At 52.2% G+C, this 24,277-nt stretch overlaps 2 protein-coding genes across 4 annotated transcripts; one reads left to right on the top strand and one right to left on the bottom strand.

Moving 5' to 3' along the window:
• Positions 1–111: 111 nt before the first annotated feature.
• APBB1 (amyloid beta precursor protein binding family B member 1) lies at positions 112–22,455 on the bottom strand. 3 transcript variants are annotated; one of them, XM_004418352.3, is made up of 14 exons: positions 22,340–22,455; positions 14,118–14,852; positions 8,450–8,625; positions 8,294–8,350; positions 8,124–8,209; positions 7,946–8,009; positions 7,575–7,724; positions 7,198–7,325; positions 6,683–6,797; positions 6,450–6,534; positions 6,086–6,169; positions 1,101–1,216; positions 772–948; positions 112–687 (listed from the first exon to the last, which is right to left on the bottom strand). In XM_004418352.3, the coding sequence occupies exons 2-14, from the start codon at positions 14,836–14,838 to the stop codon at positions 520–522; spliced, it is 2,127 nt and encodes a 708-aa protein (XP_004418409.1). In that variant the 5' UTR covers positions 14,839–14,852; positions 22,340–22,455; the 3' UTR covers positions 112–519. The 3 variants fall into 3 exon arrangements, with proteins under 3 accessions (XP_004418409.1, XP_004418408.1, XP_087289438.1); XM_004418351.3 differs by lacking the exon at positions 22,340–22,455 and adding an exon at positions 21,950–22,034; XM_087433312.1 differs by lacking the exon at positions 22,340–22,455 and adding an exon at positions 21,431–21,540.
• LOC147916585 (uncharacterized) lies at positions 21,104–22,445 on the top strand. The gene is given in 3 exon segments (XM_087433971.1): positions 21,104–21,172; positions 21,565–21,807; positions 21,810–22,445. Coding segments are annotated over 3 exon segments (948 nt in total).
• Positions 22,456–24,277: the final 1,822 nt, after the last annotated feature.

Genomic DNA, 24,277 nt, shown 5'->3' with positions numbered 1-24,277 from the left:
ATTTCTTCTTTTGAAGCAGGCAGGGAAAGGGGGCCTTGGAAACAAGATCGTAACTGAGGGATCATGGTACTGGGGGTGATGGTGTGGGGCAGGCACAGGAAGACACAGCTCAGCAGGGCAGACAGACTTTATTAGTGATATCAGTACAGCAGAGGTGCCCATGGGGCAGAGGGGAGGGGACCCATGCCTGGACCAGTCCCCTCCTTCTGCCCCTTCTGGGCCCTACGAAGATGGGGCCTGGCCTAGACCAGTTCCTCCTGCTCCACCTGAAACGTGGGGATGGAGAGCTCGGGGCTGGCCTTGCTTCCTGCTCCTCTTGTCATCAATCCAGTATTGTCACTTCCTTGTAGGGATCAGATCTCCCCCTCCCCAGCCCCTAGGCAGGGAACCCCAGCTACTGGGGAAGGGCAGTTTTAGGGGGGCCTGAGGCCTAAGAATAGCCTCTAGTGCCTCTCCCTGCCCCATACCCTTGAGTTCCCTGGGGCCCAACGCAAGCAGGTGGAAGGAGGACTGAGGGCTTCAGGGGGTATGGGTCCCCAGCCGTTTGGGCTTGAGGGAGCCCCACAGCGACTGAACGCCCCTGCGGACAGTCCACCCTACACGCCGGGCAACAGACTCAGCAGGGGGTGCTGGGAGGCAGGACGTGGAGGCCTGGGAGCGGGCATCCAGACACTTCTGGTAGCGGAGCTGCAGAAAGGCAGGAGGGGCAGTCACTCCCCAGCCTGCCCCATGTGGGGTGGGTGTCACCACTCCACCACCCTACCCACTTACCATGCACGCAGCCTGCACAGCCTCTGAGAGGCTGGCAGCATTGGGCTCACACCAGAACATGTGGCAGCAGAAGGAGGCTGGGCCAGCAGCCATGATGAATGCAAATGTGTGGACATCTCTGCCCACGGCCAGGAAGGACAGGAAGCGCACCCGACACTCCCCTAGCACTGCCTCCGTCTGGAGGGAGGGAACCCAGTTAGAAAGGAACAGCGCGACCCTCTGTTCCACTGGGCACATCCATCTTATTGGCAGCTCTTCCCCTCACCCTTAGACTCCCCTCCATGGCAAGTCACAGCCATGCCTTCTCCTTCTCCCACCCAGATCTTTACCTGCTGGTGCAAGATGGTGAGGGTAGCAGGGGCCACGCTGACGTGACTCGGGGTCCATTGCTCACGGCTACTGGAGGACAGGACTGACTCCAGGGCCCCATTTATCACGTCTACCCCTAGAAGATAAGGACATGAACATGGCACCACTGAGGGTGGGGAGAGGACACCCCAGCTCTACCCCAGACTTTCTAGCTCTGTCTAGTCAGGCCCAGGGCCTTTGCTCTGTCCCCACTTCATTGGCCTACAGCCCTAGGCGATGCTGTGCAGGTGTCCCTTGCCTAGTGCTCTCCTCCTTGGCTTCAGTGACTTGGCACTTTTCTGGTCTCTTCCATCTTGAATCCTACTGACTCTGCCTCTTCCTCCAGCCTCCTAAACTGATTGAACCCCAAAGCTCTGACGTCCCCATATCTTGCCTTCTCAGTGCTCATCCACATTCAGACAGTCCAGTGCTTCACTCCACAACAATGACCCAAATCAGAACCTACAAGCCAGTCTTCTCCCAAGACCCAATGTTTGTTTTTTTAAAGATATCCATTGGAGGAATGTTTACTCTTGTGTCACACAGTGCTAATCATTACAGTGCTTTACAACAATCTCACAATAGACCTTTTTATCACCATTTTACAAATAAGGAAACTGAAGTTTATAGAAATCTGGTAGTAAGCCTAGGTCACACCAGGACTAGAGATCTGAAAACAGGCAGTCTGATTCCAGAGCCTGGGTTCTTAACCAGGCCTTTATCTTGCCCCTTCTCTGTATTCCAAGTTTTTAGAACTAGAAGGGCTATCAAAATCTTGGCTGCACTCAACAATTTCTATAATGTGCTCAAAGACCAAGGAACCCAAGGTTCCCGGCTTTTATATCAACCAACTTTCCCTTGTAACACAAGGGTTTCCTCCACCTCTAACTGCTGTGAACCATTTCCACTCCTGCATCCCACTTTTGCTTGCACCCAGCAGAGAGCCAAGGCAGGAGTACACGGCATGATGGAGGCCTGGGTTCTAGTCCCTGCACACTCGTGAGCTGGCTGTGTGATCCAGGTGTCTTCACCTTCCCAGTGAAGAGGTTAGAGTGAACAATGCCAATGCAAAAGGTGCATGCCTCTGTGGTCCACTCCCAGGCCCCCTCACCCCTTTCAGTGCTTCTGCACTTCCCCTAGGAGCAGACCACATGGACCCTTTGTGGGTGGAGGACAAATGTCTTCCTCGAAAGTCCTCCCTCATCTTGGCCTTGCACATCTTACCTCTGGCTGGATCAAGGCCAAACTCCTCTCCAAGCATGCAAGTCCTCCAAAAACTGGCCTTATCTGAGCAGTCAAGTCTCATATTTTACTGCTCCCTGAGCTTCAAATGATTTACGTAGCATTTATTAACATCTAATCTTGGCAAATGCCCTGCTAGGCAGATGGGGAATACAAAGTAAGAGATGAGGATGCCCTCGAGGGACACAGACTGTAACTGAGGGAAAAGCCTCTGTCTGGAGTGCCCTGCCCCCTTGACTGTCTGAGAAACTCCCGATGCTCATCCTTTGGGGTTCACCCAGGCCCCGCCTGGGAGGCCTTCTCTGTGGCAGGGTAGGGAGAGGATGTTGCTGGGACAACTCTTAGCACAACATCCTGTAACTGCTGGAAAACCTTTTTCCACACCAGGCTATAGCTATCTCAAGGACAGAAACCAAGTTTAATTCATCTCTGTGTCCCCAATACTAGCACAGGGCTTATCTACTGAAGGAATTCCAGAAGCTTGAGCAAGTCACCCTCAAGGCAACATGGGCTAACGCACCCGAACTGGTATAACCAAGTCGCCCAGGAGTCCACAGAAGGTGACGTGCTGGCAGGAGTGGGCAGGCCAGGTCCAAATGCAGAGGGCTGTGACGTTTATGACATTTAGGGCAAGTGCAATGAAAATCTCAGAGATGACGCGTGTGGATGAGACATAAAAGTCAAAGTGCTCAATGCAGAGGTGGGGCTGCGAGAGTGAGCCTGGCCTCAGAGTGTGGGGAGGATCAGCATGGAGGTGGAGAAAGCAGTGGAACAACATGGCCTGGAAACAGTCTGCCACATTTGGTTACAACTCAGGACTGAAACCTACACCTGACCCCCAGCCCTGCACTCCCAATCCCCCTTATCCTGCTGTGCATTGTTTTTTCAGCCTTCCAACATACTATATAATTTACTTATTTTATTGTCTGTCTCTCCTGGCTAGAATGTCAGCTACTTGAAGGCAGAAGTCTTTGTCAGTTTTGCTCATTGATATATACCAAGAACCTGGGACAGTGCCTGGCACCAACCAGGCAGTCAGTAGTCATTTGTTGAATGAATGAATGAATAATGAATGAATACTGCAGCTTCAGCAGGGACCAATGCTAAACTCCCGGAGGTTAAAAAGAGAGCATTAAGAGGCGCCGGCCCAGTGGCGTAGTGGTTAAGTTTGCACCCCCCGCTTTGGCAGCCTGGGGTTCGCAGGTTCAGATCCCAAGCACAGACCTACGCACCACTTATCAAGCCATGCTGTGGCAGGGGTCCCACATATAAAGTAGAGGAAGACGGGCACAGATGTTAGCCCAGGGCCAATCTTCCTCAGCAAAAAAAAAAAAAAAAGAGAGAGAGAGAGCATAAGATAAAGCAGGCAGTGAGCTTAGAGACTCCTGGTGTGAAAGCCCCGGCTTCAACAGAGCAGACCCAGAGAGCTGAGGGCAGCAAGGGGCAGTCAAGGGTTGCAGACAGTTGCTTTAGTGTAGTGAGAACCTGTGTAAGGTGGGAGATGGAAAGGAGAAGATGTGGGAGTAGAGGAGTAGGAAACTGGAAGAGGAATAAGAGTTTAGAAGTTGAGAGGGAGTAGGAAATGAGAGCAAAGGGGTAGAGGTGAGCCAAGCCTCCTTCCTGCTCCCTGAACATGCATGTCTCACCTCGGCATCCACATCTGTGGCAATGCCACCGAATCCACCTGGAATACCCACTCCTCTCTGCTAATCCAAGCCTTTCTTCAAACCCCAACTCAATCCCCACCCTTTCTAAGAAGGGTTCCCTTGTTGAATGTAAGGTGCTGTCACTAAAGTAGCATGGTTTGAGGGGAAGGGTAGAGAAGTGAAGAGGACCAGGGTTTGAGTCCTACGTCTACCATCTTTTGGCTATGTCACCTGTGGCAAGTCTCATTCATTCTTTCATTTGTTTGTTTGTTTATCCATTCACCAAACACTGTTGAGTTCTTCCTAAGAGTCCTTTGACATGGCACCCGACCACTTCTTGAAGCAGTCTCTTTTTTACCTCTGACTTCTCTCCTGGTCTCACATCCTTGGCAGTTTCATCCTCCTCCACTGTCTGTTACATATTGGAGGACCTCAAGGCAGGCCTAGCCTCATCTCCCTTCTCACTGCAGGCTGCCCAGTTCTCCACACTCATGGCTTTGATCACCTCTGTAACTCAGTGATGCCCACATTTGTATCCGCAGCCCAGACCTCTCCTCTGTGAATTCAGCTGCCAACCTGTTTGCTACTCCGCTTCCCCAAGGCACATCAAACTCAGCATGTCTGAAATTGACCTCAAATATCCACATCAAAACTGGCCTTTTCCACTTCTCCCTTTAGAGAACAGCACCACTATCCAGTTAGTTCCAAAAGCCAGGAGCCAGGAGTCAGCCTTAATGCCTGTGCCCCTCACATTCAATTACCAATGCCTGTTGATTCTAATTGTCTAAACATCTCGAATCTACACACTCCTCTTCAGTTCCACCATAGTCCAAAATACTCTCATTACTGGCCACCACTTCTGCAAGATCCTCCTAATTGAGTTCCTTACGCCCACCTCCACCGGCTGAACATCCTTCTCCATGGTATAGCCAAAGGGAGCTTTACAAAATTCAAATCTGATTACACCAAGTGCTCTCCTGAAAACTCCTCGATAGCTCCTTGCTGCTCTTAGGATGAAGAACAAATCGTTAGCCCAGCCTGTGAGGTCCCACATGCTCTGACTGCTGCTCTGCTCTCAGCCTCATCTGGCATCACTGGCCTTCTCTCAATGCCTTTGAAGTGTCAAAATGCCTTCTGCCACAGGTGCTCTGTGAACACACACTGTGCACTCTGCCTGGAATCATCTTTCTCTACCTTACTCCTATCTCCATCCCACTTCACCACATTAGCTCCTATTCATTTTCTGATCTCAGTTCAAATGTCACTTTCTCAAGGAAGTCTTTTCTGACTCTCTAGACTAAAAGAAATTCCTCTGTTACATAGTTTCATAGAACCTTGCTACTTTCTTTCAATGAATGACTCAATTTGTAATTATACATTTACTTGTGTGATTATTTGACTAATTCCTGTTTTTTCTACTGTAACTTCCATGAAAGCATGACTATGGCCATTATTTTCCCAGGACTTGGCACATGGTCGGCTTCAAAGGTATTTGCTAAGTGAATGAGCAAATAAATAACAGGTACTGTGAAAGCACTGAAAATACGAGTGAACCAGGTAGCTTGTACCTTCAGTTTCCTTATCTATAAAATGGGTATTATTATAATCCCAACCTCATAGGATCATCAAGAATTAAATGACATAATATATAAGGAAGTACTTTACAAACACCAAAGCACATGATAGTTATGCTTACTGCTTCCTCTTTAGACACTCACAGCCCATAGCTGGTGCTGTAATACCAAACCCAGCTCCAGGCTGCTGCCTCGTGTCTCCAGTCATCTAAGACCTGCCTCCCAACCTAATCAAAGCTTTTCTGTGAGATGCAAGAGTGGGGTCTCTCTGTGTGCCTGGTCCAGCACCAGCCACATGGTTGATGCTCAGTGAAGGCATGCCAACTGTGGCTACAGGCAGGACACGGAGTGCACCTGGGAAAGATGTACAGGGGTTGGGATGCATTTTGAAGGCAGGTGACACCAAGCATGAGGAAGGTCTGGTAGAAGAGGCATTGGGAGACAGAGGGTGGGGACAGAGCTTTGGGATCAAGGTGGTAGTCCCTGGGTGAAGGACACACATACCAACAGGTTTCGCAACAGGCACATTCCCCAGGTAATAGACTTGGAACTTCTGTGCCAACTCATTCTTAGGCGCTGGGAATTCCACTGTGGGAAAGAAGAGGAGGATCAATCGTGGTGGAAGATCTTGCTTGCTCCTGGTACCTACCACCAGGGCATAAGCTGGACATCCACCCAGCCAAGGCCCTACCTCCACCCCTCTCCCTGCCTCCCTTTAACTGAAGTCCCTCCACTTATTTGACCCAAAGAATTTAGTCTCCATGTGTCCATTTTTCTATCATGTCTGACCAGTAGCTCATGCCTCTTCTTCGGTCACCCCACCTCTGCCAACAAAGCTGAGCTGGACCTGGTGGTGTGTGACACTGACCTTGGAAAGGGACATCCACAAGTTTAGAGTGGTCCAGGGAGAGTCCATTTACCAAGCAGCGGGCAGTGCGCCGTTCAGCCATGATCTGAGGAAGGGAGGAGGGGAGGGGAGGAGCGAGGGAGGGCCTATTAGGGCTTCCTTGCCCTGGAGCCCCCCACCCCCACACTGTGACCCCAACCACATCCTTGTAGAGCAAAGGTGGCAGCTAGTCCAGGGAGTGGAGGGGGCCGTGCCTTAGAGCAGATCTCATGCAGGCTGGTGGCGATGTTCTTGGCGGGTGCCTCACAGCGAAACACGTGGCACTTGAGCATCTGGGTCAGCTTATCGCGAGCTACGTAGGCAAAGTCCCTGTTGGGGGAGGGGCACCTCATTGTCTCTCAGTGTCAGCCAGTGCTGAGCCTCGTCCCCACCCCACCCATGCCCTCCCTGTCCATCACAGCTCCTCCAGGGCTTCTGCCCTCAGGATGGTGTCCTGTGGGGGCTGCCTTCCGGCTGGAGGGTAAACAGGCAAGTGTGCTGAGGTGGGGGAGAGTGGACGAGCACAGCGGGGAGGAAGGGGCAGAGCAGAATAGGGCAACTTGGGGACTTCAAGGCATCTGGTCCTGGAGTGGGAGGAGGAAGGTAAATAAGCAAAGTACCTCTCTCTGGGTCCGGCAGCACAAGAGAGGCAGAGAACAGAGTTAGGGAGGAGGGCCCGCTCTGACTGCTGGATGAGCCCCCACCCTGGGATCCCAGGCCCTGCTCCCACCTTCCACTGTCCCGCCCAACGCCCCACACGCGAATGCTGACGATGGGCTGGGCGTGCAGCAGGGCCTGACTTTGCGGCTCCACCAGCTTTAGCGTCTCGTCCTCCAGCTGTAGCAGCAGATCCTTTCCCTGCAGGCCCAGGAAGCAGGCACTCAGTGGTGCCTCAGCTGGGAAGGTGGCTGATCTCCGCCACCTCCAGCTCAGGAGAGATTAGCTCTCCCAAGGGCCCAACCTGGGGGCAAGCAACCATGTCACAGGGCTGTCACTTGGGGTGGGTCCACACGCTTCTTCCCCAGCCCTCACTTGGGCAGCTCAGCTCTCCCGTCTCTCACAGTTCCCTTCTCCACTGCACCACACTCTGCTGGCTTGGGCCCTCACCTCCCCCCAACCCCCAGACATGGGGTCGTGCAGATTGTTTTTGTGGTAGGAGAGCTGACGGATGCAATTGTTGACTGCCACGCTGCTGCGTCCCGGGGCCAGCTCCTCCTCGGTCATCTCCACCCAGCCTAGGGAGCGCACGGCGAAACACTGCCAGACACAGAAGGGGGGTGGGAGGTAGAAGGTGTGAGCTAAAACTGGAGAAGTCCCCAGCACAGGACACAGGGGATTTGCTGAGACAGGAAGAGTTCCTAACTCAGGACCTGGGGAGCTGTACTGAGACCAGAGATGCCCCCCAGAACATGACACAAGGGGCTCTCCGTACACAAAGGGGCTCTAGCCAGGGGACTAGGTGTTGGTCTTGAACAAACCTTAGTCCCTGGGTTGGCATTCCGCAGAGGCAGCTTCTCCTCCTCTTGGGGCAATGGCTCTGGGCTGGAGGCAGATGTAACACTTGGTACAAGGTCCTCATACATGAAGCTGTCCCAAGGCCCCTTCCAGATAGGTCCATCCCACTGCCAGCCCACTGCGTCCTGACTTCCCACTCACCTGAGGCTCTGACCCGGGAAGGGCACTGTCCCCTCCTCAGGGTCCTTCAGTCCCAAATCCATCGGGGCCTCCTCACTGGGTTCATCCTTAGGAAGGAGAGAGAGGAATCAGGATCAAGACGAGGCCTCTTCCCCCAGCTCCCCCACTGTAAAGCAGGTCCCTTCACTCACCTTCCAAAATTCTCCATCCTCAAAGCCTTCTCTGTGGGCAAAGCCTGTCCAGGTGAGCTAGAAGGAGGGATGGGAACAAGGAGGGGGACTCATCTTGCTCCAGCAGCACTACCCCTCCACCCCTGGCCAAAAAAACAACAAGCCTGTGAGCCTCACCTGGGATTCCTCTCGGGGGCTGCTCTCCTGTGAGGGGGAGGCCCGGCCCGGGGGCTCCCACTGGGTGGTCCCCGTCGGGATGTGCCAGTAGTAGGTCCCTGAAGTGTCCTGGACCCTCATCCATCCAGCCGGCAGATCGGAATCCGTCTCGAAGGCGTTGGGGTTCCAGAAGGAATCTGCCAGGTTGGGGGCTTGGTGAGGGTCTGCCCACTCAACAAGCAGACAGCAGGTGCTTATGCCCAGTCCCCTCCCAAGAACCCATAGTGGTGAGGAAAGAGTGGGGGAAGGGCCACAGCACAACAGAGCTCCTGCTTCCTCCCAGAGCCTGCAGTCTGGAGTCACCACATGAGGGCCACCAGCAGGGGACATGGCTCAGGTCTCCTCCTGGGCCCTGTTCCTGGCCAATGTGATCACACAGAGCAAAGGAGGCAGAGGAAGGAAAGAAGGCAGGGAGGTTGGATGACCTCAATTGACCTGTCATACATATCCATATCTCCAGTGCACACACCAGCTCCTGCACATACACGTGCACACAGACACACAACATATACAAGCCCTACTACACACCTGTGCAGCTACCACAAACACAAGGGTGTGCACACACAGAAAATACCAGCACAGATGGCAGGTATCACATACAGATGCACACCCACGTGCAGGGGCAAACATACACACAGCAACTCTAGCCATACACTAATGCAGACACCATACACAGAAGTGTGCACATACACAGCTATACATACCAGCCCCCACCACACATGTGTGCAGAGACCACACCCACAACCCCAACACACATATGGGTACCACACATACTGAATGCATAGTCAGACACACAACATATGTCAACTTCTGCCACATGCGTGCAGACACCACAGACACACCCCAACCGGTGTCATACAGATGCAGGCAAACAGTTCATGCACATGCACGTGTACCACATATCTGTGACATACATCCCTCCTCCCCCAGCAGAGCCACACCACTCCAGCCCCGTAACCCCGCTCCTCTGCCTCTGCTCTCCCTGCCAGCCCTGCCCCACATCATGCCCAGCCCTGTGCTGCCCCTCACCTGGGCTGCTGTCCTGCAGGATGATGGCCAGGAAAAAGTCCTGGGAGAACATGGTGCTCGTTCCCAGCCCCTCCTGCCTCTACCCTCCCTCCTCATAGCCCCTCCAGCCCAGCCAGCTGGGCTCACAGCCTGGTGCTGGGCTGCAGAGAAAAGCTCATCCCGCCCCCTTCTCACCAGGACAGAGCGCCTGCCAGGCAAGATCCTCACCAGCCCCCACACCGGAGCTCACTAGGGAGGGGCCAGGACCACCACAAGAGGGAACCTCCTTGGGGTGGGGAGGGGGTGGGTGTTCATGAGACCCCAGCCCTTACTGCTCACATCTCTTCTTTCTAATCCTGGCTCCCCTCCCCCAATCCTGAATCTCCATCCCACCCCACAGTAGTTACCTCAATGCCACAGTCAAACCCAGTCTTAGGGACATCAGGAGGCTCAGCCCCTCAGGAATAGCCTAGCCACCTGGGGCCCTGCAAAGCCTAGAGCTCTCAGCACAAACAGGGTGTGGCTTCAAGGCACCTAGGGATCCCTCCCCTGCCTTGAACCTGCCCAGCAGTTTGAGCTTGAAAGTGGGCCTTGAGGGCATGGGCCCCAGCAAGCTTGAGGCTAGGCTTGGGGCTTCCCATCACCAACCCCCCTCACCTGCCAGGGCCCAGCTAGGCTGCAGCGTCTCCTCGGCAACCGCAGCACCAGGACCGGCTGGGAGCGCCCAGACTGCTGACGTGCTTCCCGTTACCAGGGAAACCAGGAATCCTGACTGGTCCAAGAGGCAGCACTGAGGGACAGGCAGTCCCCAGACCCAGGCTGCTGGGCAACCAAACACACAGGGGCTGGGAGTGGGCGTGGTTACATCAAGGTGGCTACACACGTGATGCGAAAGTTATCTGGGCAAGGTGCCCCAGCACCTTCGGCTTTCAAATGAGATGGGCCCACAGAGGCGGGCTCTTCTTGCCCGCCCATCCAGTCTTCACGGTAGCCATTACTACCTCTTTTCCCCCCACCCCTCCCTCACCTCAGGCCCTATGGAATCAGAATGGCTGCTCTTCCCCAGAGATCCTCCATCACCTTCAGGACTCTCCTGCCAAACCTTCCAGGAACACCAGTACCCAGGGCAGCCATGCCCTCCACAGCCACACCCTTCTCCATAAAGGGTCATACACCTCTTGAATCTGGGGACCAATTCACCGTCTTCTGACTGAGTCACACACACCAATCCATCTGCCATCCCTGTCAGCCTATACCTTCCTGCTTCAAAGAGCTTCGTCCTTCTAATCTGTCCTGGAGGGGCTGCTCTCCCCGCTTGACCATCTGGGAGGCCCATCTGGAGCTTGGCACATAACCTCCAAGCGCAGCCCCACCTGGGCCTTGGCTTCCACACGCATGCACTTATTCAGGAATGTACACCTTCCCTCCTGCATCGATTCACGCAGGCACTCACACAAGAATTCAGGTATCATTCATTCATCGATTCATCCATGCATGCCTTCGTGGCTGAGCCAGATACAGTGATTTGCTCAGGAATCAGTGAATCACATAATGCTCTCTTCTCTTTTCCACCCCCATGTCACTACTGTAGTCCAGACTACTGGTTTTTTACCTGGATCATTGCAACAACCTCACAAATGATCTCCCTCAGTGCTGCCTCTTGGACTAAACTAAGGAAGTTACTCTCCAGTTTAATATTCTTAATCGTTTTCTCCTTGCCCTAAGGATAGAATCCAAACTCCCCCACAGGGTGTGAGTGCTGTTTGGAGCCCCTAACCCTCGGCCTCTCAGCCTTGTCTCTGACCACCCCCACCCCCCCCCTCTCTGATTGGGACTTGCCCCTCATCCTCTCTGAGCCCAGCCTTCCTCCCCTCCATCTTCACCTGGCTGTCACCCACTCCTCCTTCAGGCATCAATATAAAGGTCACTTCTCCAAACTGACCCACCCCCTGTCCCCCACCAAGCGAACAGGTAGGGTTCAGTGCAATCCCAGTGCTCATCATGCTGATTATAACTGCCTGTTTGTCTGTCTCTCCACTAGGCTGTGAGTGCTGTGAGAGCAGGAACATCTGTCCCCCGTAGTGTGCATTCCCAGCATTTAGGACAAGGCCTGGCACTGAGTATGAACCCAACACAAGTAGTAAAATTCATTCTTTCATCACTCACTCATTCATTCATTCACTCATGCACTTATGCATTCAATCAACAACTGTGTGGAGATCCCAGAGAGGGGAGGAGAAAATAATTTTTGCTCAATTCTACCCTATTCGTACAGGCGCCCAGACCTCCTCTGTGGCCCTCATGGTCATAACAACACAATCACAAAAGAGCAAGCAGTGACTCAGCCCTTCCCTGGGCTGGCCCCACACCGCTACCCTCAATTTCCAGAGCCTCCACCAGAGAGTGATCCTTGACCATCCTCTTGCCACGCCAACACCCTTGCTGAGGTCACTGGCCATGCCTGGCATACCCTTCCCAGTTCTCCAGCAGTTCTATCCTACTCCCAGAAGGCTCATAGGTGCAGCCACCACAGCGACCACCCCAGGAGTCTCTGAGCAACCAGACCCTCCATTTTGGCCTCTGACTCACAGCCCCTAGGGCAGAGGTTGCAAACTAGCAATCTGCAGACTGGTGCAAGCCTCAGATTGATTTTGCATGGCCTGCACAGTGCTTCTTAAAAAACAGAATTGGTTGCTAACATTTCAAAATGGTGATATTTCACATCAATATCTAGTTTTCAGTTTCTCTTGAAAAGTTACATCAACTGGTTCCATTGAGACTACATTTCTCCCACCCAGCCCTACACATAACCATTGGAATGGAGCAGCAGCTGTTCCCTTTAAAGGGGGTCCAGGCAATGACCATCGAAGGCTACTAACATCACATAAAAGAGAGACAATCAGACTCTGCCTTTGATAGAAGTACTCAATACTACCTAGGAAGTGTTCTTTCAAAAACGAAACACAGAAAACTCTCAAATCTGAATCTGATCAGGGTCTAGAACTCACTACCAATTTACGGGAAATCCAGGGGAAGAGGAACACGTTCAACACCAATGCAGAAAAGAGAGTCTGCAACTCCAGACCCTGGAAAACCCAGGACAAACAACACAGTGGCTTCAATTAAAAAATAAACAACAACAAAACTACAAGCAGAAACAAAGAGAGATGGAAAGATAATGTAGAGATTAAAAGAAACTTTAAGAGACATATCAACCATCAAAAGGTCTGGACCCATTTGGATATTGATTCAAACAATCAAAACTTTTTTAAAAGGCGGGGGATGACATTTATTAGATAACTGGGAAAATGTAAACATTGGCTGGCTATTTGATGATATTAAGGAATTACTGTTAAATTTCTGTAGGCATGATAATGGTACTGTGAATTTTTTAAAAGAGTTTTACGTTTTAGAAATGAACGGGTAAACATTTAAGGGTGAAAGTATTTGCTTCAAAATAACCTAGGCTGGGGTCCAGCAGTAGGTGGGGGAACAGACGCAGCAAGATTAGCCACGTGTTGCTAATTGTTAAAACTGGGTCCTGGGTAAATCAGACTTGTTATTCTATTCTTGCTACTTTTGTATATGTTTGAAAATGTCCATCCTAAGTCTTTTGAAAGTGGGTGGTGTGCTGCTCTTGGCTCATCTGAACTGTCTGCTCACTGCAAAGGTTTCACAGTTCGGGGTCCGGGTATGGTGCCTGCTGCCTGGTGCAGGCATTGTCTTTCCCAATCTTTACTTACACTCCCATCCACAGAACTCTGGGCTTGTGGCTACAGCCCATTATCTCTGCTCTTTGCTCCTCAGCTCTGTCTGCATCTCTACATGACATTAGCCAATGTAAAGACTCAATTTACTTAAATGGGACACATTTAATGATCAATCCTTGGAGCCCTAATATCTATTCTTCCCCTCACAAGGAAGCACATGTTTATTCTTCCTTTGTTTCATAACTTTTAGTTGATATTCTATTCCTGATACAAAGGATACAAAACAGTATCCTTGTAATGCCCAGCACTGTGCTCTGCACATGACACCCCTTAGTCTTTCCAAATAGACCTCTGTGGGGAGGAGCTGCTGCCCCCTCCAGGCCTTGCCTGTTAAAACCCGGCCCAAGTACACCTTGGTTCCTCATGTTGTGCCCATCGGTGGCAGGGTTACACGGGGCCAAGAGCTGGGGTCTGGACTCAGACCTGGTGAAGATCTCAGTTCTACTGTGAGCTCAGACCGTCTGTGACCTTGGGAAAGTGCTAAACCTCTCTAGGCCTCTTTTTTCTCATCTGTAACATGGGCGTAATAATGGTATCTACCTCACAACATTTTTGTGAGGATTAAACACCGTAATGCTGAGCACACGGCCAGTACCTGGAAAGCGCCCCAAAAATGGATCCTAGTCTGCACACACATCAGGGTGTGCGTGACGGACAGGTCTATCAACTTGTTCAAGCACTCTCTGAATACAGGAATGGTTTCCTTCAGGAAAACCTGGGCATGGCCGGCTGAGGACTGAGGACATGGGTGCTGTGACTCATGTCCAGGCTGGCCCTGGCCTCTGTATGGAGAGGTCTGCCCTCTGCCCTCTTGCCCTCCCACATGCCCCGTGTCAAGCCCCGCAAGGTACCTGCGTCCTCGGGGGAGCCATAGGAGGGGCTGCCCTGGGATAAGGTAGCCCAGCTTGAGTCCTCATCACTGGCTGCACTGTTCCGCACACCAAACAGGAGGCTGGCACTCTTGCTGTGCTCTCGGGGGCCGTCTGCAAGGGCCTGGGGCCCATGGGGGACTTCCGCACTCTCCAGGGGCTCAGGCAGCCCTGGAGGAGAAGACAAGTCCTCCTCCTCTTCCTCCTCATCTTCTTCCTCATCATCCTCCTCAGCCTCCCCTGCCGCCTTCTCCTCTCCCTCATCAGGCCCCTGTTCTTGAGTGCTGATGATCAGGCCGGGTCCTCGGAGCCCTCGGTTGGCCGCATTGTGGGCGGAGAGCTCCAGCTCAGAGTACAGGTGCATCAGGCCTTTGGGGCCCAAGGGTGCTGTCTCAGGCTCCTGGCTGGCCTCCTCCGCCAGGGTCAAGGTCACGTTGCGATTCTGATCACGGTGGGCCGTGGCGGCCCGCCGGAGCTGGTTCTGGCCCTCTTTCAGCCACTTGGCATTGGCAGGGCCTGGCTCAGGCCCACCACCCTCCCCCATGGCGCTGCGCAGGTCCTTAGGTCCCACGGCCGTGGCCTGCAGCTTGGCGTTGAGCAGCTGGTTGTGGGCAGCGTGCAGGGGCAGGGGTAGGCTCAGGGCAGGGCCTCCGTGGCTGTTGGCATTAATGGCCGACTGGCTCAGGGATGATGGAACAGACATGGCCTTGGCAGATCCTGCAGGTGGGGAGGAGAGACCACGTTGAGCCTCCAGGTCAGGATAACAGCAACCCTGCTTCTACCCCAGGGCTGTGCCCTGTACCTCCTCATTTCCCTACACTCGGCAGGCCAGCACACACTGCTCCATGTCCTATGAGCTATTTTCCCATGAGAATGACTGAGCTCAACTTCTGTCCCCGATGACCATCACCCCCTCAACCACCACCCCCATCCTAGGCCAGGCCCAGACCCGCAGTCTACCCCATCCGCAGCCCTGAGTTTCCTGGGATAGCACAGCTGGCCCCTGCTTTGCCCTCACTCCCAATAGCAGAGTCTCTACACAATGGCTCTCTGTCCATCCCCACCCCCAGCGCATCCGACTGGGGCTTTACTGTGCCAGGGACACAGCTGGTGTGGGACTGGCTCATGTGGTCTGGACACTAGACACTGACTGCCCCCTTCCTCCCGCCACACTGCTATCCATGGGCCCACCACTGTGAGCTCCCCAGGCCATGTTCCTCTTATCCTAAATCACTGGGCCCAACCAGCCCCCAAGCCACCCCCTACTAGGCACAGTAGGACAGGAGAGAATGAGCCCTAGACTCAGCCCTCAAGGGCACGGCCCTGGGAAGGCAGGTCACAAAGGAAGGGCCTTCAACTCCAATTCATGGCTCCTTTGGGCAGATGAAGCTACGTTTTGGCGACTATTTCTATAAAGTATCTCGCCTCGGGCACCAGTGCCTCTGCCAGCCCCTATAATGCCCCACGCCTGGGTCACTACAGGAGCCTTTGACCTGGACCCTCCAGCTCTTCAAGTCTTTGCCCAAATGTCGCCTTCTCAGTGAGGCCTTCCCTGATACCCTTTTTAAAACTGCGGGCTACCACGCCCCCTCTTAGCAATCCCCAAACCTTCCCTAGCACTGAGCACCATCTGACAAGCTATTTATTATTATTGCTTTGTTTGATGATTTTCTCCTCATGACTATCATTTCAGTTCCATGGTGGTGAGGATATTGTCTTTTTTTTTCAACGCATTATGCCTAGAGCTTAACACAGTCCTGGCACAGAAGAGGAACTCAATAAATACTTGTTGAATTAATGTACAAATCTGCCCTCTCATCTCCTCCAGGCCCCATTTTAGCATCTCCTCTGCCAGTTTCAGAAAACACACTTTGGTCAGCTTACTGTATCTCAACCATTGCTCATGGCGCCCCAACCAAGCTCCACCTGCCCTCAGGTGAGGGGATCTCCTGTTCCACAGTGACAGCCCACCCCTCTCGTCCCCTCAAACCCCCTCCTCCCTACTCCCTCCTCACAAGCCCCCTGTGGATCACCTTCTCCACCTACCTGTCCTTCCAGCCCCATCGCCCCAGTGATCCCCCATGAAGGCCCCATTCCATCCTCTCCATCTCCCTGACCTTCCACTGCTCGGCTACTCTCCTTCCCTGACCTCCAATATAAGTGCTCACTCCTTGGACTCTCACTGGCCACCGCCTCACAGCTCATTCGCTCTGACCAACCACTACCCAGTTCTCTCTCATCCTGACCCTCTGAGACAGCCCCTCCTACAATACACTCTCCCTCCCTCATGTGCACACCCAAAGTTCTCTTTTCCGATTGACCTTCCCCCCAACACACATTGACTGCCCCCCAATGCACACCTTTCCCTCTGACTCAACTTCTCATCTGTGAGTTCTCTATCTCCCTGTTCCCCACTAAGGAGTTCATTCTCTCCCTGCCCCCTGCCCTAGTTTTCTCTGCCGCCTCAGTGTAGCTCTCAGCACTGAGCACAGGGTGTTTTAGGCTGCCTGAGCAAGGCCCTGCCATCTCTCAGGTGCGGTGCATGGTCCTGAGGCAGGAACCACAGCTTGACTTTCTGTCATTTCTAGCTCCTCAGAGCCTCGCACAATGCTACGCATACATCTATGAAATAAACAAAAAAAGGTTTCTGTCCATATGTTTGCCTCACATGTAACTGTTGGTCTGCTCAGTGTGGCTCCACTGGGCAGGGAGAAAGCCCGTGGTCACTTGAATAAATGAAAAAAAATAGACAGCTCTGCCTCTACCCAGAACCATAGTAATCTTCCAAAAATGGAAACCAGATTGTGTCACTCCCCAGTTCAAAAAATTGCATGGCTCATTGCTGCCTTTAGGAGAACATCTGAGTTCATTAGCAGAACATCCAAGAGCCTCCTTGAGCCAATCCCTACGACCTCTCGGACCTCCTCCCACCCCGTGCCTCCTTCACACCTTACACTCCAGCGACATGCAGTTTGGTGGATTCTAGAACATATCACATTCTCACAGCCCCAGCTCTTTGTTTACCTGCTCCCTCAGCTTGGAATCATGTCTCCTCTTAAGAAAACCTCTGCTCATGTTTCAAAACTTGGCTGAGCAGTCACAGCTCCTAGGCAGTGAGTCTTTCCTGTTCAGTCCTCTCTCTCCATCCTCAAGTAACCATTCCCTCCCTTGTGTCTCATGATACTCAGTACCACATTGTATCAGAACCCTGAGACTATGTCTTATTCAACGTCACATTCCCATTACCAAGGAGAGTGTGTTGTGCATCTGCCACAGAGTGGGCCCTTGCTGTGGAAGGAAGGGGGGAGGGTTAGAAGAACTAGGAACTAGGAAGCTCAGAACTAGTTGGGAATAGACAATAAGAAAGGCTTGTGTGGCCCCATGGGCTGGGGATGGACAACAGGAGTGTTAGGGGTAGTGCTGGAAAATAATGAAGGGTCCTTGAGGGCCGGCCCCGTGGCTTAGCGGTTAAGTGCGTGCTCTCCGCTGCCGGCGGCCCGGGTTCGGATCCCGGGTGCGCACCGAGGCACCACTCCTCCAGCCATGCTGAGGCCGCATCCCACATACAGCAACTAGAAGGATGTGCAGCTATGACAGACAACTATGTACTGGGGCTTTGGGGGAAAAATAAATAAATAAAATCTTTAAAAAAAAAAAAAAAAAAAAAAAAAGAAGGGTCCTTGAGAAGGAAGGAAGATGAGACAGGGGTCCCAGAGAGCTGAGGGCTGAGATCTAGGGAAAAAGGGAGGGAGGGATGTAGCTTAAACAAACATCCTGGCTTGAGGGCTGTTCAACAATGGAATCTCCATAAGTTTGAGGAGGTGGAGGACCCCGTGACTCTGCCAAGTTCAGAGGATCAGATAAGCTCTTCTCTGAAGCACTGGTATATGGAGCCAGGCTTCTCAGGTCACGCTGGGACCAACCTCCTTAGCACTTGGAGGTGTGTTCTGGGAAGGGCACATGCACTGTCAGTCAGGGAGTAAAGAGTCAGGTCAACTTCAGGGCAGCCCTGTCCATCTGACCACCAGGGCAGAAAGTACCGGGGAGGAAGTTCTGTTGGGAGTGAGTTCTGAGGCCTGAGCACTTAGCTCAAGGCAGTGTGGTCACCATCACCTCACTTTCTGAGGTCAAAGGATGACCAGCTGCCCAACATCTTCAAGAAAGGGCACAACCCAACCTCTTCTCTCTCATTGGGGTTATACACACCGGGAGCCTCTCAAAGGATGGAAAGAGCCAAATGGATTCTGGCTCAAGGCAGGGAGCTGGGTGAAGTCCTTAGGGCAGGAAATAAAAGAGTGGCCACTAAGCCTGAAAGAGCTAATATCAGATCATAGGGGTGGGAAGTGAGTCCTGCTCAGGGTCAAGGGTCTTCCAACCTGACAGCTTACTATATACCAGGCACCGTGCTAGGTGAAGAGAGTGATGAATTGCAAGGAAATGGTTCTTCCTGATGGAGCTCAGTCTAGTGGGGAAATAGCCACTGAGGAACTCGTTACAATGCAGTGTAATGCCAGTATCTAGAACAGTACCTGCCACCTAGAAGCACTCTCTATTTGTTGAATAAACAACTGAGTGTTAGGATGGGGAAGAACAGGGCACTACAGGAGCCTGAGGCTTACTCTAGCCCAGGCATCAGCAAAATCCTGCCTGAAGAAGTGGCTTTTAAGCTGAGAGAAGAACGCAACTCTCCTTGGACCACCCCCTTCACCACCCCTCCCTCTCAGAGGATGACCTCCCACTGCTAATTCACAGAGGAAATGGAAGCCATCAGTTGGGCAACATCCTCAAACATATGTACACTTACTTACTTCAGCACCTAAACTTTTCTCTCCTTCCTAAAGCCAACTGCTTCACCTACTATTTAGATCCTTCCTGTCATGCCTTTCCAGGAATTTGACACCACTGTGTATCCATTTTCTCTTCTATATAATCAATCTCTCCTTCTCAATGGGATCCACTATCTCCCAACCTAAAAACAGAATCTTTCTTGACCTGACACTTCACTTCCTGCTCTATCTCCTTCTCCCCCATGCAGGCAAACTTCTTGAAAGAGTCGTTTCTACTCACTGTTACCATCTCCTCACCTCGCACTCACTGCTCAATCCTTTCCAATCCTGCTTCCACTCCCAACAAGCCTCAGTAACAGCTCCCACCAAGGTCAACGTGGCTCCTAAGTCATTTAATCCAACAGACGTCCTCATCTTGGTTGTCCTCTCAGCAGCATCTGACACCACGGGCCTCTCATCCAACTTTCATCCATGGCTTCCACATGCTACATCTCCTGGTTTTCTTCCTACACTGTAGTTACTGCCTGGTGGTTTCTTAGACTCCTTTGCTGGCTCATCTTCCTCTACCAGCCACTATACACTGGAGTTTCTCACAGCTTGTTCTTATGTTCTTTTCTCTTTCTTACCTGATATTCAATATAGGTATTCATTCATGCCCATAGCTTCAGTTACCACCTATACACTGATGATTTCCAAATTTACATCTCCATTTCTGACCGCTCATCTGAGCTCCACACATGTACATAAAACTTTCTCCTCAACATCTTTACCTGGATGTCTCAAAGCCCTCTCAAACTAACATGCCCACTCATGTTTCTCTCTCCCACACCCTAACTGGTCCTCTTTCAGGATCCTGGTTTGTGGAATGATATGACCATCCATCCTGTTGTGCAAACCAGAAGTAGAGGTACCATCCTTGACATTACCTTCTCCCTCACTCGCCATATTTGATCCATCTCCAGGTATTGACAATTTTCTTGCTGAGAAAAATTTCTGGACTTGATCTACTCTCCCCACCCACTATCATCAACAATCCACATCAAGGACAAAGACCCTAAGACCAAAATTCTTAACATGGCCTAAACTGTCCTGCTCAGCCTGGCCCCTACCTTCCTCTCTAGCTTTGGCATTCTGCTCTCCAGTCTCACTGGCCTTCTTTTGACTCCTCAAAGACAAAGTACTCTCTCCTTCCACAAAGTGTTTGCATGTGATTTATGCCTGGAACCTCCTTCCCCTACTCTCTCAGCCTAACCAACCCCTACTCATCTCTTACATCTTAGTTCAAATGTCATATGATCAGAGAAACTTTCCTTGTAGCTCTCTCCTTGTCCCCTAGACCAGTTCAGCTTGTGTTCTTGTATATTTACAAGGCACTGTCCACCTTTCCTTCATGGTATTTATTATATCTATAATTTTATTCTTATCTGATTTCCCCCCTAGTTTGTCAGCTCCCTGGGGACAAGAATCCAGTCTGTTTTGCTCATAATTATATCTTTAGTGCCTACCACAGTACCTGGTATGTATTAGGTACTCAGAGCATATTTGTTGAATGAATAGATGATCAGATAGATGCATTTTTTAAAGGATCACCCTATGTCGAGAGTAGTTAACAGGAGACAGGCAAGAGGGTATGCTGTTAGAGCAGTCAAGGACAAAAAGGATTGTGGCCCAAATTCAGTTTGGTAGCAGTGGAGACGGCTGAAATGAATGGATCTGAAAACTATTCTGGTAGTAGATGTGACAGAACTTGGTGACATCAGAGGTAGAGAGTGAGGGAGAGAGGTTAATCTAGAATGTTGCCCAGGATTCCAGCTTGGGTTACCACTTGGAAAGTAGCCATTTCTGAGAGTTGAAGGAAACACGGATTTGGAAGAAGGGTAGACAGGGGACAGAGGGAAACCAATTCAGCTTGGGATCTGTGGGTCTGGAGTTCCTGCTGGACTTCCAAAGGGATGTCATGAGGACAGCTGGATATTGAGTCTGGAGTTCAGGAAAGAGGTCTGGACCAGATATACAAATTTGGGTATAAATATATACAAAATTTGAAGCCTTGGGAGTGAATAAAATACCCAAGGAGAAAGTGCCGAATGAGAGATGACAGCTCAGGACAGAATCAAGAGCCTCACCAACATCTAAAGGGAGAGGAAGGAGAGAGCAAATGAGACTGAGATGGAGCGGACAATGCCACAGGAGAGAAGCCAGAAAAATGCTTCAAGGAGAGTTGACACCACCACTGAATACTGCAGAAAGGTAACGGGGGATACCAGGAAAGTGTCCACTGGAACTGGCCACATGGTGGTCTCTGGTAACCCTGGCTTGAGCAGTTTCCGTGGGTGTCAGAGACAGAAGACTGAATGAAGTGGTTTTAAGAATGAATGGGAAGTGAGGAAATGAAGGGTAAGTGTAGACAAGGTTTTGGCTTTGAAGAGTGGAGAGAGCCAGGACTATGCAGGAGAGGCTGGGAATGCAAGAAATGCACAGGCAGATTCAAAATAGGTTGGGAATCACCTCTGAATTGGCAATGGGAAAACTGCTCCTCAAGAGTCTCCTCCGAGTGCTAGGCCTCCCGGCTTAGCTGGGGACACAGCCGGCCCCAGGGCACACCCCTTGGTCGCTGAGGGCAACAGAATGCGGCTTGACAGACCCCAGGCCTGGGACCCTGCAGGAATCCGTGCGGTCTCTGCCTACCTCACCCCACGTCCCCTTGCCAGCCCTTGACCTCCCCTCCTCCATCCTCCGTCCCCCATCCCCCACTGCCCCTCGCTTTGCGTCCCTTATACTCGCCCCCTATTCATCCCAGAGGAGCAGGAGGTAAAGGTCGGGGAGGGGAGGGTGTGAGGACCGAGGTGGAGCCTACAAGGGGGGACAGGACCGGGGTCGGAATGCGCGCGGTGGGAGGGCCGCTCGCGGGGATCGGGCCTGGCCAGGGGACCCGGTCGGCCGCGGGGAAGGGACTGCGGGGTCCACTGGCCGCTGGGGGTCGGGATCCGGCCGCGGTGGCTGGACCCAGGCTGGGGCAGCTCCTACCTGCGCGGGGAGGCCCCAGGCCCTGGTGGCGGAGGTGGCTCAGGCTGCGGGGCTCCGACTCCGCGGCGGCTTCTCCATCACAACATCCCCCGCCCAGGAGCGCGCGGGCCGCGGGGCCGCGCCCGGAGCGGCGGGGGCGCGCGCGGGGCGGGGGGAGGGGGAGGGGCGCCATCTTGGGCCGGGCGCGGGCCACGAGCGAGAGCCCCTCGGGGGTGCATTAGCTGCCGCTTCCCGGAGGGCTCCACCCTACAGGACCCTCGGCCGCGGTGAGCCCCACGGCCTAACACCCCCCCCTCCAGCCGCGGTTCCCCGGGTCCCAGAGCGCTGCCCAGCCTCCGCCGCCCCGTGCCCAGCCTGGCACCGCCCTCCTCCACGAGGCCACGGACTCACCCCGCGCCCCGCAGGGCGCTGGCCCCGCACCCCCGCGGGGCGACGCTCCGACGAGGTTGGAGCGGGAGCGGCGGTGGCCGTGCCCGGGGCCGTGGCCGCGCGGTGAGGGGCTCGGAGGAGGCAGCCTGCCCCGCTCTTGCGGCAAGCTCCCTGACGTCCTGGTGGAGAGGCAATGAGGACGCAGCGCTGGTGATAATAATAGCTCGTGTTTATTGACCGGTTACACTGTGCCGGGCTGTGTGTTAAACCTCTTACATGCATTCATCCTCACATGAGCCCTGGGAAGCTGGCTATTATTATCCTCATTTTTCAGAGGCAGATGCTGAGATTCAGAAAGGTAAAGTGAGTTGCCTGCAGTCACAAGTAAGTGAAATCAAACTGGAACCCAGATGTTTCCTAACACCCGACCCCTGCTGCTGAACATAAAGGGAGGCCTCCCAGATGTCGAGAACAAATCCTCCCCAGTAGAAATTAACAAGAGAGAAGAAAGAAGACGAGAAGGTAGATGAAAAGTGTGAAGGAGGGGATGGTGGGGCACAATATTTACTGCAGACTCCCTGGATAGTGGGATAGTTCCCAGTGGTCAGTCAGATCAGAGCCCAGAGGCCATCAACGATAATGAAGGGGGAATGTTACCATCCAGAAACCCTCTCATGGCTCATTCCTCTAAGGCAGAGGTTTTCATTTATTGTACCTGCTAACTGTTGAGCAACTGACAGGAGATACCCTCAAGAGACCTAAAACTAAAGGTGTCCAAATTTAAATTATCTCATCCCTTTATTGACCTTCTAAGAAGTTTCACTGGGGTGGAAAAGAACCCTCCCCAACATGCGCACAGGCGCATATGCATGCACACACGACTGAATGCAGCTCCACTTCATCCATCCCAGTAAATGGCACCACCATCTACTGGTTTGCCCAAGCCATAGGCTTCAAGATCATCTTTGACCACACACTTTCACTCGACTTGAGGTGAATATAAATGTTTTAACTTTTTATTATGGAAATTTTCAAATATGTACAAAAGGAGACAGAACAGTATAATGAACCTTCATATACCCATCACTCAGTTTCAACAATTATCAACTCCTGGCCAAGAGTTTATTATGATTTGACAAACATCTGTGATATATGAATTGTGTTCCAGGTCCCAAGCTTGGCTCTAGGGATCCAAAGATGAATCAGATTTGACTGTAACCCAACCTGGAGGAAATAACATCTGACCTGGGTCCTTGAAAGATGAGTAAGAATTACCCAGAAGAGGAAAGCTGTCCTCATTCATTCATTCTCTTTCAACAAATAATTATTAGGTGTGAGGCACTATCCTTGGTGCTAGGAACATGTAAAGAAACAAGATTCAGGGCCAGCCCCGTGGCGTAGCAGTTAATTGCGTGCGCTCTGCTGCTGGTGGCCCGAGTCTGGATCCCGAGCACCCGGCGAGGCACCACCTGTCAGGCCATGCTGTGGTGGTGTCCCATATAAAGGGGAGGAAGATAGGCACAGATGTTAGGCTAGGGCCAGTCTTCCTCAGCAAAAAGAGGAAGGATTGGCATGGATGTTACCTCAGGGCTGATCTTCCTCACAAAAAATAAATAAATAAATAAAGTCAATTAAAATTAAAAAAAAAAAAAAAAAAAAAAGATTCAGCCCCTGCCTCCATGAAGCTCAAATAACAGGGGAAAGAGACATTAAACATGTGATTAGAAATGTGATGAGTATCTTGAAGGAGATGTGCAGGATGCTATGTGGGTGGATTAAATTTGGCCTGGGAAGGTTTGGGAAGGCTTTCATAGGGAAGTGGCACTTACGTGAGGGGAAGGGATGAATGAGACAGAGGTCAGCCAAGAAAAGAGAAAATTATTCCAAGTCAAGGGAGAAACACAAGAAGGCCAGTATGCGTATGATGGTGGAGAAGAATGGCATAAGATGAGCTGGAAA

This window comes from Ceratotherium simum, chromosome 7 (genome assembly GCF_057802395.1).
Source record: "Ceratotherium simum simum isolate JZ-2026a chromosome 7, ASM5780239v1, whole genome shotgun sequence".
Classification (NCBI taxonomy): Eukaryota; Metazoa; Chordata; class Mammalia; order Perissodactyla; family Rhinocerotidae; genus Ceratotherium; species Ceratotherium simum.
This window is presented reverse-complemented; position numbering and strand designations above follow the sequence as displayed.